General features: G+C 32.6%; 1 protein-coding gene across 1 annotated transcript in view; it reads left to right on the top strand.

Moving 5' to 3' along the window:
* Positions 1-26566, top strand: part of LOC148945452 (innexin unc-9-like) — a 329914-nt gene extending 303348 nt beyond the window's left edge. The window contains exon 4 of the mRNA XM_089099048.1: positions 26503-26566. Coding sequence (XP_088955174.1) covers positions 26503-26566 — 64 coding nt within the window. The remainder of the gene's footprint in view (positions 1-26502) is intronic.
* Positions 26567-26914: the final 348 nt, after the last annotated feature.

Below are 26914 nucleotides of genomic sequence, written 5' to 3'. Positions count from 1 at the left end.
AAACCGACAAATACAGGCAGTGGGACAGGCATACACGCACCCAGACACACACACACACAGGCAAAGAGAGTGGGAGTAGAGAATTCAGACGTTCTAACCGAAAAAGACACACACTGGGAGAAGCAAACAACCACCCAGATACACAGGCAAAGAAAGTGAGAGATACAAAAACGTATACGAATACATAGATTAAGACATACAAACCGACAAAGACAGGCACTGAGAGAAGCAAACATCTGCCAGGACACATACGCAAAGAGAGTGCGAGTATAGATTCTGACATACAAATCGACAAAGACAGGCACTGGGAGAAGCAAACATCCGCCCAGACACATAGGCAAAGAGAGTGAGAGTATATATTATGACATACAAACCGACAAAGACAGGCACTGGGATAAGCAAACATCCGCCCAGACACATAGGCAAAGCGAGTGAGAGAGATAAAGACTCATGCAAATATATAGATTCAGACATACAAACCAGTAAAGACAGGCTTTGAGATAAGCAAACACCCGCCTAGACACATAAGCAAAGAGACTGAGAGAGTCAAAAGCACATGCAAATATATAGGTTTAGACAATCAAACCAACAATGATAGGCATTGAGATAGGCAACCACCTGCCCAGACACATAAGCAGAGGACGTGAGAGAGACAAAAACACATATAAATATATGGATTCTGACATACAAACCGACAAAGAATGGCACTGAGATAAGCAAACACCCACCCAGACACATAGGCCCAGAGAGTGAGAGTATGGATTCAGACGTACAAACCGACAAAGACAAACATTGGGAGAAACAAACAACCACCCAGACACATAGGCAAAGAGAGTGAGAGAGACAAAAACACATACAAATACATAGATTAAAACATACAAACCGACAATGACAGGCACTCGGACAACTAAACACCCGCCCAAACACACACAAGCAAAGGAGGTGAGAGAGACAAAAAACACATAGAAATATATAGATTCAGACATACAAATCGTCAAAGAAAGGTACTGAGATAAGCAAACACCCGCCCAGACACACAAGCAAAGGAAGTGAGAGATACAAAAAAATACAACTCCATAGATTCAGACATAGAAACTGACAAAGACATACAGTGAGATAAGCAAACACCTGCCCAGACACACAAGCAATGGAAGTGAGAGGGACAAAAAAAACACATACAAATACATAGATCAAGACATACAAACTGACAAAGACAGAAACTGAGAGAAGCAAACAACCACCCAGATTCACAAGCAATGAGAGTGAGAGTAGGGATTTAGACGTAGAAACCGACAATAACAGACACTGAGAGAGAGGCAAACACCCACCCAGATACACAGGTAAAGAGAGTGAGAGAGTCAAAATGCATAAAAATACATAGATTCAGACATACAAACCGACGATGACAGGTAGTGGGAGAAGCAAACAGACAGGCACTGGGAGAAACAAACAGACTAGTTTCTGAGGCAACACCTATTTTCTGGGCCAATGACTTTATGCATCGTTACGTTGAATTTAGGTTATATTGATTATAGATGGCAGCACACCCACTCAGACGCACAGTTATAGTGAGAGAGACATGCAAAAAGTTGGGTTAATCTAGGTTCACTTAGAGTGGCACGCCACTCTAAGTGGTGCCTGTCATTGTCGATATATATATATATATATATATACACACACACACACACACACACACACACACACACATATATATATATATATATATATATATATATATATATATATATATATATATATATATATATATATATATATATATATATATATATATATATATATATATATATATATATATATATATATATATATATATATATATATATATATATATATATATATATATATATATATATATATATATATATATATATATATATATATATATATATATATATATATATATATATATATATATATATATATATATATATATATATATATATATATATATATATATATATATATATATATATATATATATATATATATATATATATATATAAATATATTTGAAATACTGTTCTAAATTTTTCATAGAAGATAGAAAAGTTCAAGTTCTCTTCTGAATTTCACTAAAGAATATAATTCAATTCTAATTTCTCCAGAGAAAATAAAAAGCTTCCTCTTCAGTTTTAAGTTCACCAAGACATAAAAAATTTAATGTTCAGTTCTAAATTTTTCCGTAGAAGATAGGAAAAGTTATACTATGATTGTGATTATTTTCCATGAAGATAAAAGGTTTCACTTTAATTGTAAATTTTCTTAAATTCAAATCCGACCTTTCTCAAAGAGATGAAAAAATTTTAAGTTCTGTTCCAAATATTTCCCGGGAAAGAGAAAAGTTCAACTTCGATTCTTAATTTTCTCAATGAAAGTGAAATAAGTTATTGATCAATTCTATTTTCCCAAAATAATATAAAAAGTTTCCACTTCAGTTCAGATTTTTCTCAAAGAGATGAAAAAATTTAAGATACTGTTCCAAATTTTTCATAGAAGATAGAAAAGTTCAAGTTCTCGTCTGAATTTTACCAAGGAACACAATTCAATTCTAATTTCTCCAGAGAAAATAAAAAGCTTCCACAGATTATTTTCCATGAAGATAAAAAGTTTCACTTTAATTCTAAATTTTGTTAAATTCAATTCCGATGAAGTTATTGATCAATTCTATTTTCCTAAAATAATATAAAATTTTATACTTCAATTCAGATTTTTCTCAAAGAGATGAAAAAATTTAAAATACTGTTCCAAATTTTTCTTCGAAGATAGAAAAGTTCAAGTTGTCTTCTGAATTTTACCAAAGAACATAATTCAATTCTAACTTCTCCAGAGAAAATAAAAAGCTTCCATTTCAGTTTTAAGTTGACCAAGACATAAAAAATTTAAATTTCAGTTCTAAATTTTTCCGTAGAAGATAGGAAAAGTTATACTATGATTGTGATTATTTTCCGTGAAGATGAAAAGTTTCACTTTAATTCTAAATTTTCTTAAATTCAGTTCTGACTTTTCACAGAGAGATGAAACAATTTAAAGTTCAGTTCCAAATTTTTCATTGAAGATAGGAAAAGTTATACTTTGATCGTGAATATTCAAGTTCTCTTCTGAATTTTACCAAAGAACATAATTCAATTCTAATTTCTCCAGAGAAAATAAAAAGCTTCCACTTCAGTTTTAAGTTCACCAAGACATAAAAAATTTAAAGTTCAGTTCTAAATTTTTACGTAGAAGATATGAAAAGTTATACTATGATTGTGATTATTTTCTATGAAGATAAAAAGTTTCACTTTAATTGTAAATTTTCTTAAATTCAATTCTGACCTTTCTCAAAGAGATGCAAAAATTTAAAGTTCAGTTCCAAATATTTTCTTGGAAGAAGAAAAGTGCAACTTCGATTCTGAAATTTCTCAATGAAAAAGAAATAAGTTATTGATCAATTCTATTTTACCAAAATAATATAAAAAGTTTCCACTTCAGTTCAGATTTTTCTCAAAGAGATGAAAAAATTTTAAATACTGTTCCAAATTTTTCATAGAAGATAGAAAAGTTCAAGTTCTGTTCTGAATTTTACCAAAGAACACAATTCAATTCTAATTTCTCCAGAGAAAATAAAAAGCTTCCACAGATTATTTTCCATGAAGATAAAAAAAATTTCCATAGAAGATAGGAAAAGTTATACTATGATTATGATTATTTTCTATGAAGATAAAAAGTTTCACTTCAATTTAAAATTTTCTCAAAGAAGTGAAGAAAAGTTCAACCTCGATTCTGAATTTTCTCAATGAAAATGAAATAAGTTATTGATCAATTCTATTTTCCTAAAATAATATAAAATTTTCCACTTCAATTCGGATTTTTCTCAAAGAGATGAAAAATTTTTAAATATTGTTCCAAATTTTTCATAGAAGATAGGAAAAGTTATACTTTGATTGTGAATATTCTTCATGAAGATATGGAGCTCCACTTTAATTCTGAGTTTTCTCGAAGAAGTGCAAATGTACAAGTTCTCTTCAGAATTTTCTTAGAGAAGAGAAAAAAGTTAGCTCAATTCTGAAATTTACCATTGAAAATGAAACAGCTTCATTTCAGTTCCTAATTTCTCAAAGACATAAGAAATTTAAAGTTCAATTTAAATTTTTCCATAGAAGATAGGAATGGCTATACTATGATTGTGATTATTTACCATGAAGATTAAAAGTTTCACTTTATTTCTAATTTTTCTTAAATTCAGTTCATTCATATAACCACCAAAAACAATAGGTTAGGTTAGGTATAAATAAATATTAATAAATAATTAGAAACATTTCTCCATGTTTAAGTTAGGTTAGGTTATTTTATCATGAGCGCTCATGATAAGCTAACCTAACCTAACTTAAACATGGTAAAAAGATTAAATTAGGTTAGGTTAGGCTAGGATTAAGTTAGGTTAGGTTAAGTTAGGGTTAGGATAGGCTAGCCTACGTACGCGCGCGTACGTAGGCTAACCTAACCTAACTTAACTTAATCTAGCCTAACCTAACCTAATTTAATCTTTTTACCATGTTTAAGTTAGGTTAGGATAGCTTATCATGAGCGCTCATGATAAGTTAACCTAACCTAACCTAACTTAAACAAGTAGAAATGTTTCTAATTATTTATTAATATTTATTTATACCTAACCTAACCTATTGTTTTTGGTGGTTAGATGAATGAACTGAATTTAAGAAAAATTAGAAATAAAGTGAAACTTTTTATCTTCATGGTAAATAATCACAATCATAGTATAGCCATTCCTATCTTCTATGGAAAAATTTAGAATTGAACTTTAAATTTTTTATGTCTTTGAGAAATTAGGAACTGAAATGGAAGCTTTTTCATTTTCATTGGTAAATTTCAGAATTGAGCTAACTTTTTTTTCTCTTCTCTAAGAAAATTCAGAATAGAACTTGTACATTTTGCACTTCTTTTAGAAAACCGAGAATTAAATTTGAGATCCATATCTTCATTAAGTATATTCACAATCAAGGTATAACTTTTCCTATCTTCTATGAAAAATTTGGAACAATATTTTAAATTTTTTCATCTCTTAGAGAAAAATCTGAATTGAAGTGGTAAATTTTATATTATTTTAGGAAAATAGAATTGATCAATAACTTATTTCATTTCCATTGAGAAAATTCAGAATCGAAATTGAACTTTTCTTCTTCCGGGAAAATATTTGGAACAGAACTTTAAATTTTTTCATCTCTTTGAGAAAGGTCGGAATTGAATTGAAGAAAATTTAGAATTAAAGTGAAACTTTGTATCTTCATGGAAAATAATAAAAATCATAGTATAACTTTTCCTATCTTCTATGGAAAAATTTAGAACTGAACTTTAATTTTTTTATGTCTTGGTGAACTTAAAACTGACGTGGAAGCTTTTTATTTTCTCTGGAGAAATTAGAATTGAATTATGTTCTTTGGTAAAATTCAGAAGAGAACTTGAACTTTTCTATCTTCTATGAAAAAAATTGGAACAGTATTTTAAATTTTTTTTCATCTGTTTGAGAAAAATCTGAACTGAAGTGGAAAATCTTTATATTATTTTGGGAAAATAGAATTGATCAATAACTTATTTCATTTTCATTGAGAAAATTCAGAATCGAAGTTGAACTTTTCTTAACTTTTTTGAGAAAAATTTAAAATTGAAGTGAAACTTTTTATCTTCATAGAAAATAATCACAATCATAGTATAACTTTTCCTATCTTCTCTAGAAATTTTTTTTTATCTTCATGGAAAATGATCTGTGGAAGCTTTTTATTTTTTCTGAAGAAATTAGAATTGAAATGTGTTCTTTGGTAAAATTCAGAATAGAACTTGAACTTTTCTATCTTCTATGAAAAATTTGGAACAGTATTTTAAATTTTTTCATCTCTTTGAGAAAAATATGAACTTAAGTGGAAATTTTTTATATTATTTTGGGAAAATAGAATTGATCAATAACTTATTTCATTTTCATTGAGAAAATTCAGAATCGAAGTTGAACTTTTCTTCTTCGGGGAAAATATTTGGAACAGAACTTTAAATTTTTTCATCTCTTTGAGAAAAGTCGGAATTGAATTTAAGAAAATTTAGAATTAAATTGAAACTTTTTATCTTCATAGAAAATAATCAAATCATAGTATAACTTTTCATATCTTCTACGGAAAAATTTAGAACTGAACTTTAAATTTTTCATGTCTTGGTGAACTTAAAACTGAAGTGGAAGCTTTTTATTTTTTCTGGAGAAATTAGAATTGAATTATGTTCTTTGGTAAAATTCAGAAGAGAACTTGAACTTTTCTATCTTCTATGAAAAATTTAAAACAGTATTTTAAATTTTTTCATCTTTTTGAGAAAAATCTGAATTGAAGAGGAAAATTTTATATTATTTTAGGAAAATAGAATTGATATGGGCAAGCACACAAAAACTGACACACACACAAAAACTTACACACACACAAAAAAACTTACACACACAAAAAAACTTACAAACACACAAAAACTTACACTCACACACAAACTTACACACACAAAAAAACTTACACACACACAAAAACTTACACACACACACAAAAACTTACACACACACAAAAACTTACACACACACAAAAAATTACACACACAAAAAAAAAATTACACACACACACAAAAACTTACACGCTCACAAAAACTTGTACAAACAAAAAAACTAGCAAACACAAAAAAACTTACAAACACACATAAAATAACACACACAAACAAAATCTTACACACACACAAAGCCTTACACACACAAAAAACTTACACACACACAAAAGCTTACATACACACACAAACTTACACACACACATAAACTTACACACACACACAAAATCTTACAAACACACACAAAAAAACTTACACACACACACACAAAAACTTACGCACACAAAAAAACTTACACACACACAAAAAATAACACACACACAAAAACTTACACACACACACACAAAAAAACTTATACACACACAAAATAAATTACACACACACAAAAAAACTTACACATACACACAAACTTACACACACAAAAAAACTTTCACACACAAAAAAAATTACACACACACAAAAACTTACACACACACGAAAATTTACACAAAAACTTACACGCACACACAAAAAAACTTACACACACACAAAAAACTTAAACACACAAAAAAAAATTATACACACACAAAAACTTACACACACACAAAAACTTACACACACAAAAAAAATTACACAAACACAAAAAAACTTACACACACACAAAAACTTACACACACACAAAAATTTACAAAAAAAAAAAAATTACACACACACACAAAAAATTACACACACACACACAAAAAACTTACACACACAAAAACTTACACACACAAAAAAAAACTTACATACACACAAAAACTTAAAAACGAACAAAAACTCACACACACATAAACTTACACACACACAATGACTTACACACACACACACACAAAACTTACACACACAAAAACTTACACACACACACAGAAACTTACACACACATAAAAACTTACACACACACAAAAACTTAAACACACACAAAAACTTACACACAAACAAAAAAAACTTACACACACACCAAAAAACTTACACACACACACACACACAAAAACTTACACACACACAAAAACTTACACACACATAAACTTAAACACACAAAAAAACTTAAACAAACAAAAAAACTAACACACACAAAAAAAAATAAACACACACAAAATATTACACACACACACAATATAACACATAAACAAAAACTTACACACACACAAAAAAAATAAAATACATACAAAAAATTACACACACAAAAAAAAACTTAAAAACACACAAAAACTTAAAAATAAGCAAAAAATTACACACACGATCAATAAAAAAAAAACACAAAAAAACTTAAATACACAAAAAAAAGTTAAACACACACAAAACTTACATAAAATCAAAAAACTAAAACACAAACACAAGATTACACACACAAAAAAAACTTACACAAATAAAAACAATAACACACACACAAAAACTTACACACACACACAAAAACTTACACACATAAAAACTTAAACACAAACAAAAAAACTTACACAAACACTTAAACTTACACACACACACAAACTTACACACACACAAAAAAACTGACACACACACAAAAACTAAAAAACGGAAAAATAATTACTAAGACACAAAAACTTACACACACACACACACAGAAACCAACCCACACAAAAAAACTTACACACACAGAAACTTACACACACACAAAAACTTACACACACACAAAAACTTACACACACACAAAAACTTACACACACACAAAAACTTAAATACTCACTCAGAAACTAACAAACACATAAAAACTTAAACACATAAAGAAACTAGAACACACACAAAAACTTAAACACACTCACAAAAACTTATAAACACACAAAAAAACTTACACACACACAAAAACTTACACACACACACAAAAACTTAAACACACACAAAACCTTACACACACACAAAAACTTACACACACACAAAAACTTACACACACAACAAAAACTTACACACACACAAAAACTTACACACACACAAAATTTACACACACACAAACACTGACACACACACAAAAACTTACACACACACAAAAACTTACACACACAAAAAAACTTACAAACAAACAAAAAATAAAAAACACAAAAAAAAAATCTTACACACACACAAAAACTTTAACACGCACACAATATGACAAACAAAAACAAAATTACACACACACACACAAAACTTACATACACAAAAAAAACTAACGCAAACACAAAAACTACCACACACACAAAAAAACTGACAAACACAAAAAAACTTACACACAAAAAAACTTACACACACACAAAAACTAACACACAAACAAACTTACACACACACATAAAACTTACACACATAAACTAACACACACACAAAAACTTACACGCATAAACTTACACACACACAAACAAAAATAAAAACAAAAAAACACTAACACCCACACACACACTAAAACACACACAAAAAAAAAATTAAAAAAAAACAAAAAATTACACACACACAAAAACTTACACACACACAAAAAAACTTACACACACACAAAAACTTACACACACACACAAAAATTTACCCAAACACAAAAAGATACACACACATCAAAACTTACACATACACACACATAAAAAACTTACACACACACACAAAAACTTACAAACACACAAAAAATTACACACATAAACTTACACACACACAAAAACTTACACGCATAAACTTACACACACACACAAAAACTTACACACACAAAAAAACTTACACACACACAAAAACTTACACACACAAAAAAAAATTACACACACACAAACAAACTTACACACACACAAAAACTTACACACACACATAAAAACTTACACATACACAAACAAACTTACAAAAACACAAAAACTTACACACACATAAAAAATTACACACACAAACATAAAAAAATAACACACACAAACAAAAACTAACACACTCACAAAAACTTACACACACACACACACAAATTTACACACGCAAAACAACTAACTCAAACACCAAAACTTACCCACACACAAAAAACAACTTACACACACACAAAAACTTTCACACAAACAAAAAAACTTACACACACACAAAAACTTACACACAAAAAAACTTACATACACACAAAAACTCACACACACAAAAACTTACAAACACACAAAAAATTACACACATGAACTTACAAACACACAAAAACTTACACACATAAACTCACACACACACACAAAAGCTAACACACACAAAAAAACTAACACACACAAACAAAATTACACACACAAAAAAAAATAACATACACACACACAAACTTACACACACACAAAAACTTACACACAAACACACAAAAAAACTTACACACACACAAAAACTTACACACACACATAAAAACTTACAAATACACACAAAAACTTACACACACACAAAAACTTACACACACATAAAAACTTAAACACACACAAAAACTTACACACACATCAAAACTTACACACACATACACATAAAAAACTTACACACACACACAAAAACTTACATACACACAAAAAATTACACACATAAACTTACACACACACAAAAACTTACACGCATAAACTTACACACACACACACAAAAACTAACAAACAAAAAAACAATTACACCAAAAAACACAATTTAAACAACAAACAAAAAATAAAAAAAAAAAAAAAACAAACTTAAAAAAAAACACTAACAAAAAAAGACACAAAAACTAACACACACACATAAAATTACACACACACAAAAAAACTTACACACACACAAAAAAACTTACATACACACAAAAACTTACACACACAAAAAAACTTACACACACACACATAAAAAAATTACACACACACACAAAAACTAAAACACACTCAAAAACTTAAAAACACATACAAAAAAATAAACACACGCAAAAAAACTTAAGCATACACCAAAGCTAACCAACACACAAAAACAACTTAGACCCACACACAAACTTAAAAACAAACACAAAAAATAACAAACATATAGAAAATTACACACACACATAAAAACTTACACACACACAAAAACTTACACACACAAAAAAACTTACACACACACAAAAACTTACAAACACACACACAGAAACTTACACACACATACAAACTTACACACACGCAAAAACTTACACACACACAAAAAAATACACACGAACATAAACATACACACACACAGAAAAACTAACACACACAAACAGAAATACACACACATACACAAAACCTTACACACACACAAAAACTTACACACATACAAAAGAAACTTGCAAAAACATAAAAAACTTATAAAGTGAAAGTTGTGTGTGAAAAGGATGGGTACTTCATCTTGTAAAATGGGTTTATGAAGGACATTAAGAAAATAAATTGTTCTGAAATGCCCTTTGAAAAGTATTGCTTGGTGTTGGCGCATTCAAAAAGCTGTAAAGTAAAATTGTGTGTAAATACGATGGATACTTCAATTTGTAAAATGGGTTTAGGAAGGACATTAAGAAAAGAACTGGTTCTGAAATGCCTTTGAAAATTATTGCTTGGTGTTTGAGCATTCAAAAAAGCAGTATAGTAAAGTTGTTGGTGAAAAGGATGGGTACTTCAACTTGTAAAATGGGTTTAGGATGGACATTAAGAAAATAACTTTTTCTGAAAAGATATAATAAAGCCTTAAAAAAGTATTAAAAAATGGGGGCTCGGGGGCCTTTGGGACGCCGGGGGCCCTTTGGGGCGCCGGGGGACCTTTGAGGACCGGGGGCTTCCTTGGGGGTTGGGGTTGGGGGATCGGAGCCCTTTGGGGTTGGGGTAGAGGACCTCACGACACTGTTCAAATGGAATTTGTGTATTATAACGACCACAGAGTTTCACCCTCAAATCCTCTTCTAAAACCTCTTCTAAAATCATCTTTTAAAATGTCTCTAACTGTTTCGCCGAAATAATTCCCTAAAATGTCTAAAACGGTTTTGCCCAAATAACCCCTAAACGTAATTTCAGCGTGTTCCTTTTGTTTTCGGCATCCCTGCGCTTTCACATTTCAAATTACTAGGAAACCCTTTCCCCCGTTAATCTCTTCATCTCTAAGATCAAAACATTCGCCCGGAAACAATTCTCCTGAAAGAACTCCAAAGACATTAATAAACATTCGCCTGGAAACAATTCTCCTCGGAAATATATCAAAGACATTAATAAACTTTGCCCAGAAACATTTTTCAGCACAAGTGTTCTCCCTGGGGACTCTATGCCCATATATGGTGTGCCCCCGGGACCTCATGAGGCCTTTCTACTAATGCCTATAGTCGTGAAATATACATATTCATGGTAGCTGCATGAACCGACGATAATGGAAATATATTCTTGTATAATTCATTATACATCCATGTTTGGGCCAGAAAAATGCGTGCTAGCTCAGGAACCAGGCTAATTGCATTACACAGTCTCGTCCCTAGTTCCAAATATCATGCACGCTCACCTTGTAGGTCCATAATATGGGAGGTTTTGGTCGCTTTATACCATCTAGTTTCGGACCTTATAGATGCTTACTACTCACGAGTCAAGCACTGGAAGCAAACCTAGTTGGTAATCTCTCCTTTTCCTTTCTAGTCTGTGTAAAGGATATTCTTAATCCGGGTGACTCTCAAGATAGTGGGTAATTTCAATCTCTTCCTACAATTACTCTAGGAACTTGGGAGAAAAACATTTGAAGATGGCTTGCCGTCTTGTTTCTTTTAAAGATAGTTTTTTTTAATGAAACAGGACAAAGAAAAATTGTTTCTTTTTTTTAAGTTGTGCTTATTGCTAAGTCTCAAACCCTGTATCTTCTGAATAGTATATATGTGTATATATATATATATATATATATATATATATATATATATATATATATATATATATATATATATATATATATATATATATATATATATATATATATATATATATGTCTTATATGCCTAAGGACAGAGCGATATGGCTCAAATTCATTTTTTATTCGTTTTTCCCACACCACTTTGTATGTAAGGAGTTGTAAAAGACAGTTTGGAGGGGCCTATTTGTCGGAAAAAATAAATGAAAACAATACGAATTCCAAATAGGGATAGGTCCTTTTATTAGACAGTTAAACGAAAATATAAAACAAAGACTCGAAATATTTTGATGACACAGTCGGTCATCATCATCAGTAGAGTTACTAACTTATCAAAATTAAAACAAACTACTTCTATACTAAACAAAATAATCACTTCTGGGTCAAAGCAAGTTACCAGTCCATTGACTTAAAAAGTTCACTAACTGTTCTTGAATTTTTTAATACTGCGTTGAGTAAAGGTGGTACAAGTTTCTTTGAAATTGCAGGTCAAAGCAGGTTACCGGTCCATTGACTTAGAAAGTTCACTAACTGTATATTGCGTTGAATATTCTTCTAATTAAAAATGAAATAACGCTGAATTTACAGGTGCAAAATTTATCATTTTATTCTTCTAATAGCAACTGAAATGTTGCTGATTCTGAAGTTGGTCTGTCATCCCCATATATACGACGTTACTATTATTCTCCATGACCACACTGCCTTTTCTATGACAAAAACAATTCGAATTCCAAATAGGAATAGGTCCTTTTTTTAGATAGTGAAACGAAAATATAAAACAAAGACTCTAAATATAACCACCTTTATTCAACGCAGTATTACAAAACTTAAGAGCAGTTAGTGAACTTTCTAAGTCAATGGACCGGTAACTTGCTTTGACCCGGAAGTGATTATTTTGTTTAGTATAAAAGCAGTTTGTTTTAATTTTGATAAGTTAGTAACTCTACTGATGATGATGACCGACTGTGTCATCAAAATATTTAGAGTCTTTGTTTTATATTTTCGTTTCACTGTCTAATAAAAGGACCTAACCTTATTTGGAATTCGTATTGTTTTCGTCATAGAAAAGGCAGTGTGGTCATGGAGAATAATAGTAACGGAAAAATAAAATTTTCTAGTGCCCTTTTTAAGATTCAAAAGTGACTAGAGAGCAGCCAGCCCCCCTCCCAGGGCCTTTTTTTATGCCTGGTAATATGACCCCCCCACGGCCACTGATGCAAGGCCTGTAAATTATGCAAGTTATCTATGGTTTAAACATGTGAATGTATTGTTGGGAAAGGGAGCAAGTTTGATCCTGGGTACCCAGAAAGACTAAGGGTATTAAGGTGAAACTTGCAAGGAAAGTTCAGGTGTATGTTGAACCAGTTCAAAAGATACTATTTACATCAAGGTTATCAAAGGGGTGTATCTGCCAAAATTCAAGAACGACAAAGGATATTAAGTTGAAAATTTCTGGCCTTGTTGAGTGGGATATAAAACTAAATCAAAAGGCACTATGGGCATTCAGGTTATCAAAAGGGTATATCTGTAATATCTAACGATTATCTATGGGTATTAAGTTGAAATTTCAGGACTTGTTAAACTGATCCAAAGGTCACTATATGCATCCAAATTTTTAAATTGGACGTATCTGCACAATATCAGAGACGGCTAAGGGTATTAAGTTGAAATTTTGTGGGCATGTTGGGGGGTGCTGAACTAAATTAAAATATATTATGTGCATTCAAGTTGTCAAATGGGCGTATATGCTCTACTTCAAGAACGGCTGAAGTTATTTAGTTTAATTTTCATGGCCCCATAGTAGCTAATGCGCAAGTATATAACACTGTGCGTAATTTTGTGAATGATCAAGTGAATCAACTTAGTTAAATGAAGCTTTAAAATAAATATCTATATTAACTATTGATCTTATGAGGACTGTGTGACTTTTTGGAGCGCAACCGTGCGGCTTTAGTTCGTATTAAACAGGGAAGCTCGATATACAATATTTTGATGCTTTTAAATTAATTGGTCAGCTCACAATTACCAATCAACAGCGATTGGAGCAAATTTGATGTTTTGGTTTACTAAATGGCAGAGAACGCCGTGGCACTATTTTTCTCGTGGCATAATCTTTTTGACTACTTAGAAAAGGTACTAAAATTTTTCATTTTCGTTTAAATGAGCCCTCTTGTTCCCAAGGGCCATTGGTTTGACATGATCACACCTGGTAAAAACAATAAATAGAATAAAAACGAATCCGTGATTTTTCTACTTGGAAAAAACAACAACAACAACAAAATTATGTATTTTTATAAATAGGACCTTGAAAACTTCCCAACAGAGTTCTCTTACATGCTGAATTCGATAGTGTGATTTTCATTAAGAAGTCTCCCCCAATTGTGGTGTTTTGTCCCATTTTGAAAATCAGGAATTTTTTTTTAGGCCCGTTGCTTTTGATGAGTAACTTTAAACCTAATTGATTTTCAAACAGTTCTTGGTATATAGTACAGGCAAACCAGAGTTTGAGCTCAAACAAATTGCAACAGAAGTGATTTTTACACCATGTGGCAGAGAAAAAAAGCTGAACCACATATCCAAAATTGCACATTCTAGGTTGACGCACAACTATTTTTTTCTTTAAATTTTCGTGTCAATTTTTTCAGTTTTTTTTCTCAAAAGAATGAACTGTCAGTAAATGTTCGTTTTTTTGTATATGAAGTACCATATTGATGTTAAATGAAGAGCTGAGCCCCAAAAAGAAAGCTAATTTATGTAAAATAAACCAGAAAACAGTTTTATTATCATCACTATGTGATTTTACCCCTCCATCGTTGTGACCTCTTTTTCATCATACTACCAGGAGGCAACTATTCTGACATAAAATGATGAGCTGAGCCAAAAAATCAGATTAACCTGATGTAATATGTACTAAAAAAAACGTTTCATATTCATCAATAGGCAGTTTTACATTTTTATTTTACGCGTTTATTTAGCACTTATTGTCCACCAATTCGTCGATTGTTGGTAAAAAAAAAACAAATTGCAACAGAAATAATTTTTCCACCATGGTATAGAGAAAAAACAAGCAGAACAGCATATCCAAAGTTGTACATTCTTGGTCGACGCAAAACTAGTTTTTTTGTTTGTATCGTGTCAGTATTCTCACTTTCTTAACAAAAAAATTAAGTTCCGGTAATTGTTCGTTTTTCTTGAACTGAACTATTATCCCGATGTAGAAAGAAGAGATAAGTGCGAAAATCGAGTCAAATTTTGTGTCTGGTATGTAAAAAAAAAGTTTCTTAATCATCAAAATGAAGTGTGTACGCTTCTCGTCGACATGACCCCCATTCTTTTTCACCAGACCCTCTTTCGCTGGCTAAATTGTCGGTTTTGAGATATAATAATTACTTAGCCGGAATCTGATCGTCGCTAGCTCCATCACCTGATGGGTTGACCTAAAAAAAGTGATTGCAAGAGGTTTATTAAAACATGGAAAATATTAGAAAAGGAAAATCATCTATAAAACTAGTTTTCAGCGGTCGATATTTAAAACCTCTCTTAGAATAAACTATTATGAACACACTGACTAGTCTTCACAACTGATAAAATTATTGAATTAACTTCATGAACATTTGAAAGACAGAATCAAACTCCGGCTATAAATAAAAGTTCAAATAGGAATAAAATCCTTTTAATAGACAGTGATGATGACAACAGTGATAGAAATTCACAAGAAATTTCAGATATTTCTGTCACATATGCAGTGACCGTCATCAGCAGTAAAACTAAACTAAAACAATTTCAAACAATAGTTTATATATACAATCAAATAAAACTATATATTGTTTAATTCTCTAATTCTTTTCAAAGCAAAGGCGGAAGCTAGCCTCTTTGACCTTCTTGGATTCAGTTCCTTAGCGTTCAATGATATAACACTTGGACAGTGGTCAATAGTGAATTGAACTTTACTCTGTCAGATTTTAATAAATTATCGTAGATAGAATTTAGCCCAAATTCACCTGTGTAACGATTCAAAGCAATTTTCTTGAATAACATTTTCTTTATTTCAAGAGTTTCACGAAAATTTTGCATTAAACCCCGATTCCTAAAAATCAAAGAGAAATTATCAAACAAAATAAAATGGTCTGGAAAATTGAAAATATGTTCTGAAAGGGCTGAAGTTGAATCTTCAGACTTAGAATCTTGCTTTAAAGCCGAAGAAATAGAATCTTTATGCTGTAACAATCTCATTTCCAAATTCTGGTTATTACGTCCCACATATGAGCTTTCGCAAGTACATAGGATCTGATGGACCCCACTTTGTTGCCCCAATGACGTTAGATTCCTCCCAGGATTAAAAAAAAACTACCGAAAGTATTATTACTCTTTAAAGCTACCTTTAGACCATTACTCTGTAATTTTCTTTTAAGTTTTTCACTTAGCCCGGGTACATATGGTAAGGAACAAAAATTATCCTTCTCCCGCGTTGTTTCCAAGACTTTCTTAGAAATCTCTAGAAAGTTTTTTCTTCTCTTTGAAAAAGTCTGGTTAATTAACCACACTGGATACAGGTTGCTTATTAGTATTTTTCTTAGAAAAGACAACTCCTCTTCAAAAATTTTTGGAGAGCACCAAATTCGTGTTTAAAGGATGAAGGAAAAATTACACCTCAACTTTATTACAAATGCATGTCACGCAGTTCCTTGTGCCCTAAATTATATGGACTTCCCAAAATTCATAAGCCTAACCTACCATTACGACCAATTGTGTCAAGTACAAGGTCACCAACAAGTGTTTTGAGCAAGTGGTTAGCGTCAATCTGTAAACCATTTTTGTCTACACAAATTTTGTACATTAAGAATTCTCCGAATTTGGTTGAAAAACTGAAAAAAGCAGAAATTTCTTAAAGTTCTTTCAAGCTTCGACATTGTATCAATGTACACAAATATTAATGTAGAAGCAGCCGAAACTCTTCTAGAAGGAAAGCTGTTAAGAAATTTGGATTTGATTAGTGGCAAAACAGACTTGGAAGTTTCTGTAATTATGTATTTAGTAAGGTTGTGCAATAAGTTCTCTTATTTTTTTCAATTCAGAGGGGAGTTTATCGAACAAGTAAATAGTTTACCTATGGGGGCCCCCTTATCTCTTATATTAGCTACTATTGTTTTGGAGAATATTGAAACAATTGCGCTAGATTCATATTTTTCAAAACATATTTTTTAGGGCCGGTATATGGATGACATAAATTCAGTATGGGATTATGGGGAGGAGGAATTAAACGGTTTTTGGGAACATCTTAATTTTGGGGGGGGGGGATTTGAAGTTTACTGTTGTATTAGAAGAGGATGGGAAACTTCCTTTTCTTGATGTTCTTCTTTTAAAAAATGAAAATAGTCTGGATTTTAAAATTCACAGAAAACCGAATAATAATAGATTTTTGTCTTATAGTTCCGGTCATGCTCGCCAAGTAAAAATTGGCTTGATCATTTCTTTAACTGACCGGATTTTTAGTATTTGCTCTCCAAAAATTTTTAGGAGGAGTTATCTTTGCTTTAAAGAGTAATAATACTTTAGGTATTTTTTCTAATTCTGGGAAGGATGTAACTTCATGGGGGAAACAAAGTAGGGTCTATGATATCCCATGTACTTGCAGAAGCTCATATGTGGGACGTACTAACCAGAATTTGGAAATGAAATTGTTACAGCATAAAGCTTCTATTTCTTCGGCTTTAAAGCAAGATTATAAGTCTGAAAATCACTTTCAGAACATATTTCAATTTTCCTGACCATTTTATTTTCTTCGATAATGTCTCTTTGATTTCTAGGGATCGGGGTTTAAAGAAATATTTTCGTGTAACTATTGAAATAAAGAAAATCTTATTCAAAACTTTGTTTTGAATCGTGACACAGGTGAATTTGGGCTAAATTCTATCTGGAAAATTTATTAAAATCTGACAGAGTAAAATTAAATTCACCCAATGTAGTTGACCTCTTTCCAAGTGTTATATCAATGAACGCTAATGAATCGAATCCAAGAAGGTCAAAGAGGCTAGCTTCCACCTTTGCTTTGAAGAGAATTAGCGAATTAAACAATATGTAGTTTTATTTGATTGTGTATATAAACAATTGTTTTAAATTGTTTTAGTTTACTATTACTACTGATGACGGTCACTAAATATGTGACCGAAATATCTGGTATTTCTTGTGAATTTCTATCACTGTTATCATCATCACTGTCTGGTAAAAGGATTATATCCCTATTTGAAATTTTATTTATCGTCATGGAAAGGCAGTGTGGTCTCCGAAATTATCTACGTCATATTTATGGGGATGATTTGACCAAAATTGTTTATAAATATATATACACTCAGAAAAAACATGCAAATGATATCAACCAGCAGGATTTTCTTGTACAATGTAAGAAGATGAGAATTGTGCCACCTTCACTAAAATTCAATTTACACTTGGGCACTTTCAAGGAAGAAAAGTTTGAACGAAGCTTACTTTCAAGACTTTAAATCACATTATTAAGGATAAAAGTTGAAAAAGAGCTTTATTAGTAAGAGACAAAATTTCCATGTAAAAGCTCATATTAAAAAAGGTTAGTGTAAGTGACTTCTGTTTTATTCAACCAACAGAAAAAAATCACTTCAATCATGACTTTCGCCTTTCCAGAGAATAAATGCTAAAGAAGTTTTCGAAATTATCAAGAGATAATATGGTAGTAGCTTCGTCAATTCTTGGACCAGGTGTAGTTAATTTTTCATCCAGAACTTTAACGATATAAGAACAATCTGTGCTTGAAAAGGGTGCGAAATTTTGTTTAAACCAGATAAAGTCCCCGTGGAGGATATTATTTCTTCAATAGAAATATCTTTGCATAAAAACGCAAACCAAATAAACGATGTTAGCTTAGTAAGAGCTTCTACCGTGAAAACCTTTTCTAATTTTGTATTGAAACCGGAATTTCCTAGTACGACCATCAAAGAAATGAGAATTCTAAAAAATTTGAAAAAGGATGGTTCAATTACCATTACAAAAACAGATAAGACTAACACTTTAGTTGTCATGAATAGAGAGGACTACAAATCATAATTAAGAAGTTTATTAAATGATGAAAAAACATACAAAAAAGCTATCGTATAATTCAACAGACTCTTTTACAAATAAGTTTAAGAACGAATTAAAGCGTTTAAAGGATGAAAGAAAGATTACACCTTAACTTTATTACAAATGCATGTCACGCAGTTCCTTGTGCCCTAAATTATATGGACTTTCCAAAATTCATAAGCCTAACCTACCATACGACCAATTATTAAAGTACAAGGTCATTAATAAGTGTTTAGAGCAAGTGATTAATGTCAATCTGTAAACCACTTCTGTCTACAACAATTTTGTACATTAAAAATTCTTCGAATTTGGTTGAAAGACTGAAAAAAGTAGAAATTTCTTAAAGTTCTTTGCTTTTAAGCTTCGACATTGTTTCAATGTACACAAATATTGATGCAGAAGCAGCCAAAACTCTTCTAGAAAGGAAGCTGTTAAGAAATTTGGACTTGATTAGTGGCAAAACAGATTTGGAAGTTTTTGTAATTATGTATTTAGTAAGGTTGTGCAATAAGTTCTCTTATTTTCAATACAGAGGGGAGCTTATTGAACAAGTAAATAGTTTAACTGTGGGAGCCCTCTTATCTCCTTTATTAGCTAATGTTTTAGAGGGAAATATTGAAACAATTGCGCTAGATTCATATTTTTTTAAACATATTTTTTGGGGCCGGTATATGGATTACATAATTTCAGTATGGAATTATGGGGATGAGGAATTAAACAGTTTTTTGGAACATCTTAATTTTTTTTTGGGGGGGGATTTAAAGTTTACTGTTGAATTAGAAGAGGATGGCAAACTTCTTTTTCTTGATGTTTTTCTTCTAAAAAATGAAAATAGTCTGGATTTTAAAATTCGCAGAAAACCAACAAATAACAATAGATTTTTGTCTTATAGTTCCGGTCATTCCCGCCAAGTACAAATTGGCTTGATCGTTTCTTTAACTGACCGGATCTTCAGTATTTGCTCTCCAAATTTTTTTTGAGGAGGAGTTGTCTTTTCTAAGAAAAATACTGATAAGCAACATTTTTCCAGAGTGGTTAATTAACCAAACTTTTTCAAAGAGAAGAAAAAGGTTTCTAGAGATTTCTAAGGAAGTCTTGGACACAACTCGGAGAAGGATGTTCTTTTTTCCTTACTATAGGTACCCGGGCTAAGTGAAAAACTTCAAAGAATTTTACAGAGCAATGGTCTAAAGGTAGCTTTAAAGAGTAATAATACTTTGGGTAGTTTTTCTAATCCTGGGAAGGATCTAACTTCATGGGGAAAACAAAGTGGGGTCTATGATATCCCATGTACTTGCAGCAGCTCATATGTGGGACGTACTAACCAGAAAGTAGAAAGGCCTCCTGAGCTTGTGACGGGAGTTCATATATGGGCATAGAATACTGACAGGACATAATTTATTCAAGGATTATCGATCTGTTGTTGTCGTTGTTGTTTGGACACGTGCAATGACATGAGGGGTGATTTACATAATCGCTAGGGGCAATGTATTGATCAAGGACTCGAGGGGGAAGTGAATTTCTGAGAACTTGATTTACATAATCAGCAGGGAGAATGTAATGATTTACAAAAGGGGAAATAAGAAACGAATATGGCTTCTTTGTTGTTTTGGCCAAGTGCACGCTAGGTACGAATGTTAAGATCCAGGAATAGGAAACAGGATCACGTGTTTCCTTCTCAGCCAATCAGAGACTCGGATACATCCCCTTCTCAGCCAATCAGAGGGCTGGTTACATATTAGCGGCGGAGGATCACAGAGAATATGAGGAAAGGATTTTTGCTATAGTTTTTTATTAGTCTGTGAATAGAATTCAAAGGAGTGAGAACAGTTTGACTTTACTCATTTGGATATATATTTGTGTGTTGACGAGTGGAATGTTTACCCTATTAGAAGTTGATAGTGGAGTTGATGGCAGTAATACAAGAGCACCAAACACTGCGGTGGAAATCACGACAGGATCACGGCTTTGTCTGGAATGGGATGAAGTATATGCAAGATATGTGATATCCTTGAGGAAATTTAATATGGAGGATCAATTATGTTTCGCTGCTAAAGTTGATATAGCACATGTGAATAGACTTCAATGTGCTTTAAGTGCATTAGTGAAACATATCGAAGACAATAAACTGTATCGCTAATTGTACATGCCTGGTATTATTGTTGTAATTATGCAGTAAAATTGTTTCGAAATCGAAAATGTTCCCTTTCTTTTCTGGTCAGGTTAGGTTAGGGCTAACGAATCAGCGTCAGTCTAGAGTCAGCAGTCAGAGTGAACGGACTGAAAAATGAATAAATTTGAGAAAGAAAGAATTAGATCAAATCTAGTGTTTATGGAAAAACATTTGATTTTGGATGACGATTTTCTCGAGCTACCTCTTCAACGCAGGAAATTCTCTCGTCAGGGAACACTTGAAAATATAATGAGGACTGATTCTCCCCCATTGGACTATTGTATGAAACTTTTAATATGTGACTCAAGTGCATATAGTCAATTTATTGATATATTAATTGGAACAAAGCAGAATCATATCGTGGATATACTTTTGAAAACATTGCCAATGGATTCAATGTAGATGGCTCCACCATTCAAAAGAGGTAACGTCACAGAGTTACTCCTCTCTCCATTCCTCCACCTTGAATTTATCGAGCGAGGACGATCAGTTTCGTTTTAGCTGTGAGAGAGTTAACATCGGAAACCAAAAAAAAAATTTTATATAAATGTCCATTGTGCGTGTACACTCTTGGCAGTTGGACTCACTGTGAGAATTGTACAACTATTGATGACTTTAGTGAAAAATGTAAATTATGGAATCCTTGTAAATTACATAGAGGCTATGCAGTACAAATTAAAGAATGTAATTCATGTCTTGAAGAGATTTGTGACTCTCACCCTAGAGGGCACCTGTGCTCCAACTGTCACTATGATAAATGTGATCAGTGAGAGAATATTTACCCCGCTATGATTGGAAAGAATCCCAAACATGATTTTAGTTTATTTCTACGAGACTGGTATCGTCGTGGATTTAAATTATTCTAGGAAGAGGAATCTGGTCTACGATTCAACTGTTGGGGTAACAAGACAATTTGGTTTCTACGTCTTCGTTGTGACGACATTGCCTACTATGGCTATAAACCAGGTGATTTCTATTTGACAGTTATCGAATGTGATTCACCATTTGAAAACACTATATGCGATATTGCTTCAAATAGGCACTTGAAAAGTTTTGATTTTTATAATATGAACTCAAATTGTATTATTGACTAAACTAAGATATGTGACATGGTTGAAGTTAAACTGAGTTTTAGGGAATATGACCCTGACTTTGCAGCCAGTCATTATCAATATAAAGTTAATCCAAACAATTTACCGGAATTAGTGGTTCACGACAGTTGCCTATACACCGAAGAAGAAGAAGAAATCTAAAGTGAAGATTTAAAGACATTGTTGTATACATATATATGCATTTTATTAATAAACAAATTCACAAACATTTTTTAAGCACTTTACTCTTAGGGCACTGAAATCAATACTGTATAGGTCTGAGAGGATATTTTCCACTAGAAAGTGGTTCAGACGTGGATTGTCACCATAAATGTGGGGAAACTGCTTGTAAGTATAGCCACGACATCGGAACACAAAATATAGTAGTGCATGGAAGCCACAGTTTTTAGTCGTTAGATCCTGCACCCTCTTCCAATTTTGAATAATAGTTTTCCCACTGCTCTCAATATAGTTGCTGATGTGGGGTGTTTAGAATGTATAAGGTAGACCAAGAGGATCAAAAAATTCAATCGTCTTCATTGTTTGAAAGATGCACAACCAATGACCCGTCAGCACAGTCGACGGACTGCTATTAACAATAATCAAGGTATTGTTGACACTTTGAATTTTTCCAAGAAAGTCCGAGGGTAGACAATAGGATTTGTACTGGGACATGTAGGGGTCCATATTAAACACATTGATTATTTGACTGGTGTTCATGGCGCCAAGTCTAGTAGAACACTGCCTTCGGGAGTGATTTCCCAATAGGTTTCATATTGATTTAGTGAGATTAGTGCAATACTCTCAGCCAATGGATCGGCAAATGTACACTCTAAACGCACACTCCCCGTACGTACTATACTCATATCCTGTGTGCCGAACAAATCCAGTACAATAATACCATGTGTTGTAGCAAACATTTCTTCGGTTATACCATTTTCAAATAGTTGCGAATCATGATCTAGGGTTTGCATGGTCAACTCACGCAATGTTCTATAGGATTTATCAAAAGGTAGATTTTAGATTGGGATACCGTTTACTTTGCACAGAAGAGATGGAAGTCCAAACATCTCGAATTTATATGGGCATCTATTCCATGATCCTATTGCACTAGCGCTTTTTAAATATGCCAATGCGAGTTTTGACGGAACTTCGCGAGTGAAAAAGGATGAGCCGATGAAGGTGCGTGAGCCTATGGTAACATGACGTTGATTGGTGATCGTGTAAGGAACAAGTAGTTTAATATTATTTCTATTGGCTCTCAATTTTTCCACTGCCAAAGCGACAGAACTCATGACCTATTGTTTGCGTACATGAAGCATTGCTGAGGTGAGGGAGTGACTTACATCAGGATTGACAGCAAGTTCTTTTCTCAATATGAAATTGGAAGGTGCAAGCGTCAGTTTTATATCCACTTTAACATTGGGCGGCAACCATTGGGGTATATTAAATATTTCATGATATATTTTTCCAACTAGATGTAATTCACTAGTTGTAGCATTTTCAAGTGCATCTGTACTATCAGTATTAGTGATATATTCATATCCATTGGAGGTGCCTCTCAATTCCTTGTATGAGTTGGGTGTCATCAGCATGAATTGCATATAGCTTGTATAATTTGAGAGATTATTGCTTGTGCTGACCAGCGTGCCATTGATGTAGACACTAATTTGACGAAATAAATTATGTAATATACAATTTTCATAGGATGTTCCATCGGCCGGAATTGGCATTTTATTATTAAATTTCCGGACTTTCATTTGTAAATCTATAAATGTTGAAGACATGTCCACAAAGTAGTCTTTATTGGAATAAATTTGAAAGTGGATATTATCGGAGAGGGGTTGTTGAGGATAAAATTGTTCATAGTATCCATGCTTGACACTCACATCAACATTGTCAGCATTGAATAGATTCAATGAGGTGGTGATTGAGGGTTGAGAATCCTTATGCGGTAGATAGGACATCTTAAGAGAAGAAATCTAGTTTCGATCTAACAGTTCTCTTCCCGGGGCTTCTTCTTCTGTTTACAGTATGTGTCGACTTATTCCTTCTTTTTGTTGACAAGAGGGATGATGTCTTTCGTTTCCGACCTGAATGGAAACTGATGAGTGATTCAGTGTTTTTCGATCTATTTAAATCTTTACCGTTTTGTTTTAGTATCTCATCAGGGGTTCGCGCACTGGACCTAACATTTTCCGATGCACTTTTTTTAAAATTCTTGCCAGAGCCCCAATCGCATAGTGTAGAGGATGCAAAATCTGTCGCAGCCGGTACAAGATATTTTCTAGCCAGTGGTATTGAAGAGCGAAACAGCTTAGCAAACCAACTGCCAAGACCATAGCCAGACATTGACGAGCGACCTTTGTAATAGTCCATTCCATTGCCCTGTTCTCTTGGGCCAAGAGTTTTAACATAGCAGTCAATATCAGGATAAGTGAATACCACTTTTCTATTAGACATCTAGTTGTTGAACGATGGGATGAAAATGGCATGTAATCACAGCCAAACCTTTTGAAATTTCATTGGGATCAACTAATTTAGTTCATAGTGTTAACAGACAGAGTTCCAAATAGGAAGGTTTTACAGCAATATCTTGAAGATGATCTATATTGTAGTGGTCAATATGTTTTTGATTGGTTTTTTATTCAAGAACTCGTAGGAGGGGAACTTTTGAATTACCAACCCGAGATGTTTCCACAAATGAGGCGTAGAGCAATATACAAATGTTCTTGGTGAAGGCAGGTGGGTAGTCAGCAAAAATGAAATTAGTGTTTCCGGCACTTTTACCATTGATTATATTGAGCTTAAAGCCAAGAACATCCTTTAGGTTATCATTGAGAATAACCTTTTCGCTGGCAATAGGTAAACTAATGTAGATCTTCCCCTCCTCCTTTGAATAGTTGAAATGAAAAGCACCTTTTTTTACGGGCGGAAATTCTTTTATTGATAGAACGACATAAATCATTCATGCAGGTGAGTTCCTCGTAGGGTAATTCAATATATGGATAATCCATCCAATTGATTTTTTGAATTTGTTCTTGATCACTTGAGAGTGCTGGCGGCCAATCATAGGGTCTAATTTTTATATCATATCTATAATCTTTTCTAAGGATGTCGTAGATATTTTTGAAAATACGGTCGACAAGAGTCGCTTCCTACTTTCCGTCGTCAAATTTGATGGTGGGGGAGTGTTTCGTCTAAAAATCACTTGTTCTATTCAATTCATTGTAGAGAGGATCAGAAACATTGGACATGACAGTCACAAAGAAATCATTGGGCATTGTCAATATCTTCAGCACCGACCCAAGAATCAAAATCAGAGTTGTATCCTAGCGAGCAAATAGGCAACTGTCTCTTGTCCCTACAAGCACGGCTCTTAAATATCTTTTAATTTGATAAGATTCACTACTTTTTTTATATTTTTGTAGTTCGTAATCATAAATACCACCGAAAAACTCATCATATTTGGTGTCTCACAGTTGATAGGTTGTGGGCTCGGTGTCCAGGATTTTGGACACTTTAAAAAGTTCGGTGCTCCATAAATAATTCCCCTTTTCAAAAATATTGGTGGTTCTATTAATTCGAACAGTATCACCAACATTGAATTTCTTCTTCACATTTTTTTTTTCTTTTTCACCATTGGAATATTGCTTTAGAAAAGCATTAAATGTATTTTCATTGCAGTGAACTTCCCAAGGGCTTGAGTTGGACAGAGATCTATGGGGTCAATGGTTGTATATCTGCATGATTTTATCTAAATCATGAATAAAAGCCGGTGTATTTTTCAGGGTACAATATCTTGAAATTAATAGACGAATCGTTCTTATTAATCGTTCAACCAATGCAGCCTTTATCGGGCTGTGACTATGATAAAGTGTTGTATTTTATTTCAATAAAACCTTTTGCACATGGGGATTAACAAATTCACTACCACGATCCGATTGAATTTTTCTATATGAATCCTGTTCAAGAATACTTTCAATGGCCCGAGCAACTTCAACACCTCTCTTTGGCCTTTAGGGAGGAGTACAGGTATAACAAGTAAACACACTGACTGCCACCAGAATATATTTGTAGGGTGCATTGTTACGTCACT

The sequence above is a fragment of the Artemia sp. Qi Xiang Cuo genome, chromosome 13 (assembly GCF_049724085.1).
Source record: "Artemia sp. Qi Xiang Cuo chromosome 13, ASM4972408v1, whole genome shotgun sequence".
In the NCBI taxonomy this organism is placed as follows: domain Eukaryota; kingdom Metazoa; phylum Arthropoda; class Branchiopoda; order Anostraca; family Artemiidae; genus Artemia; species Artemia sp. Qi Xiang Cuo.
This window is presented reverse-complemented; position numbering and strand designations above follow the sequence as displayed.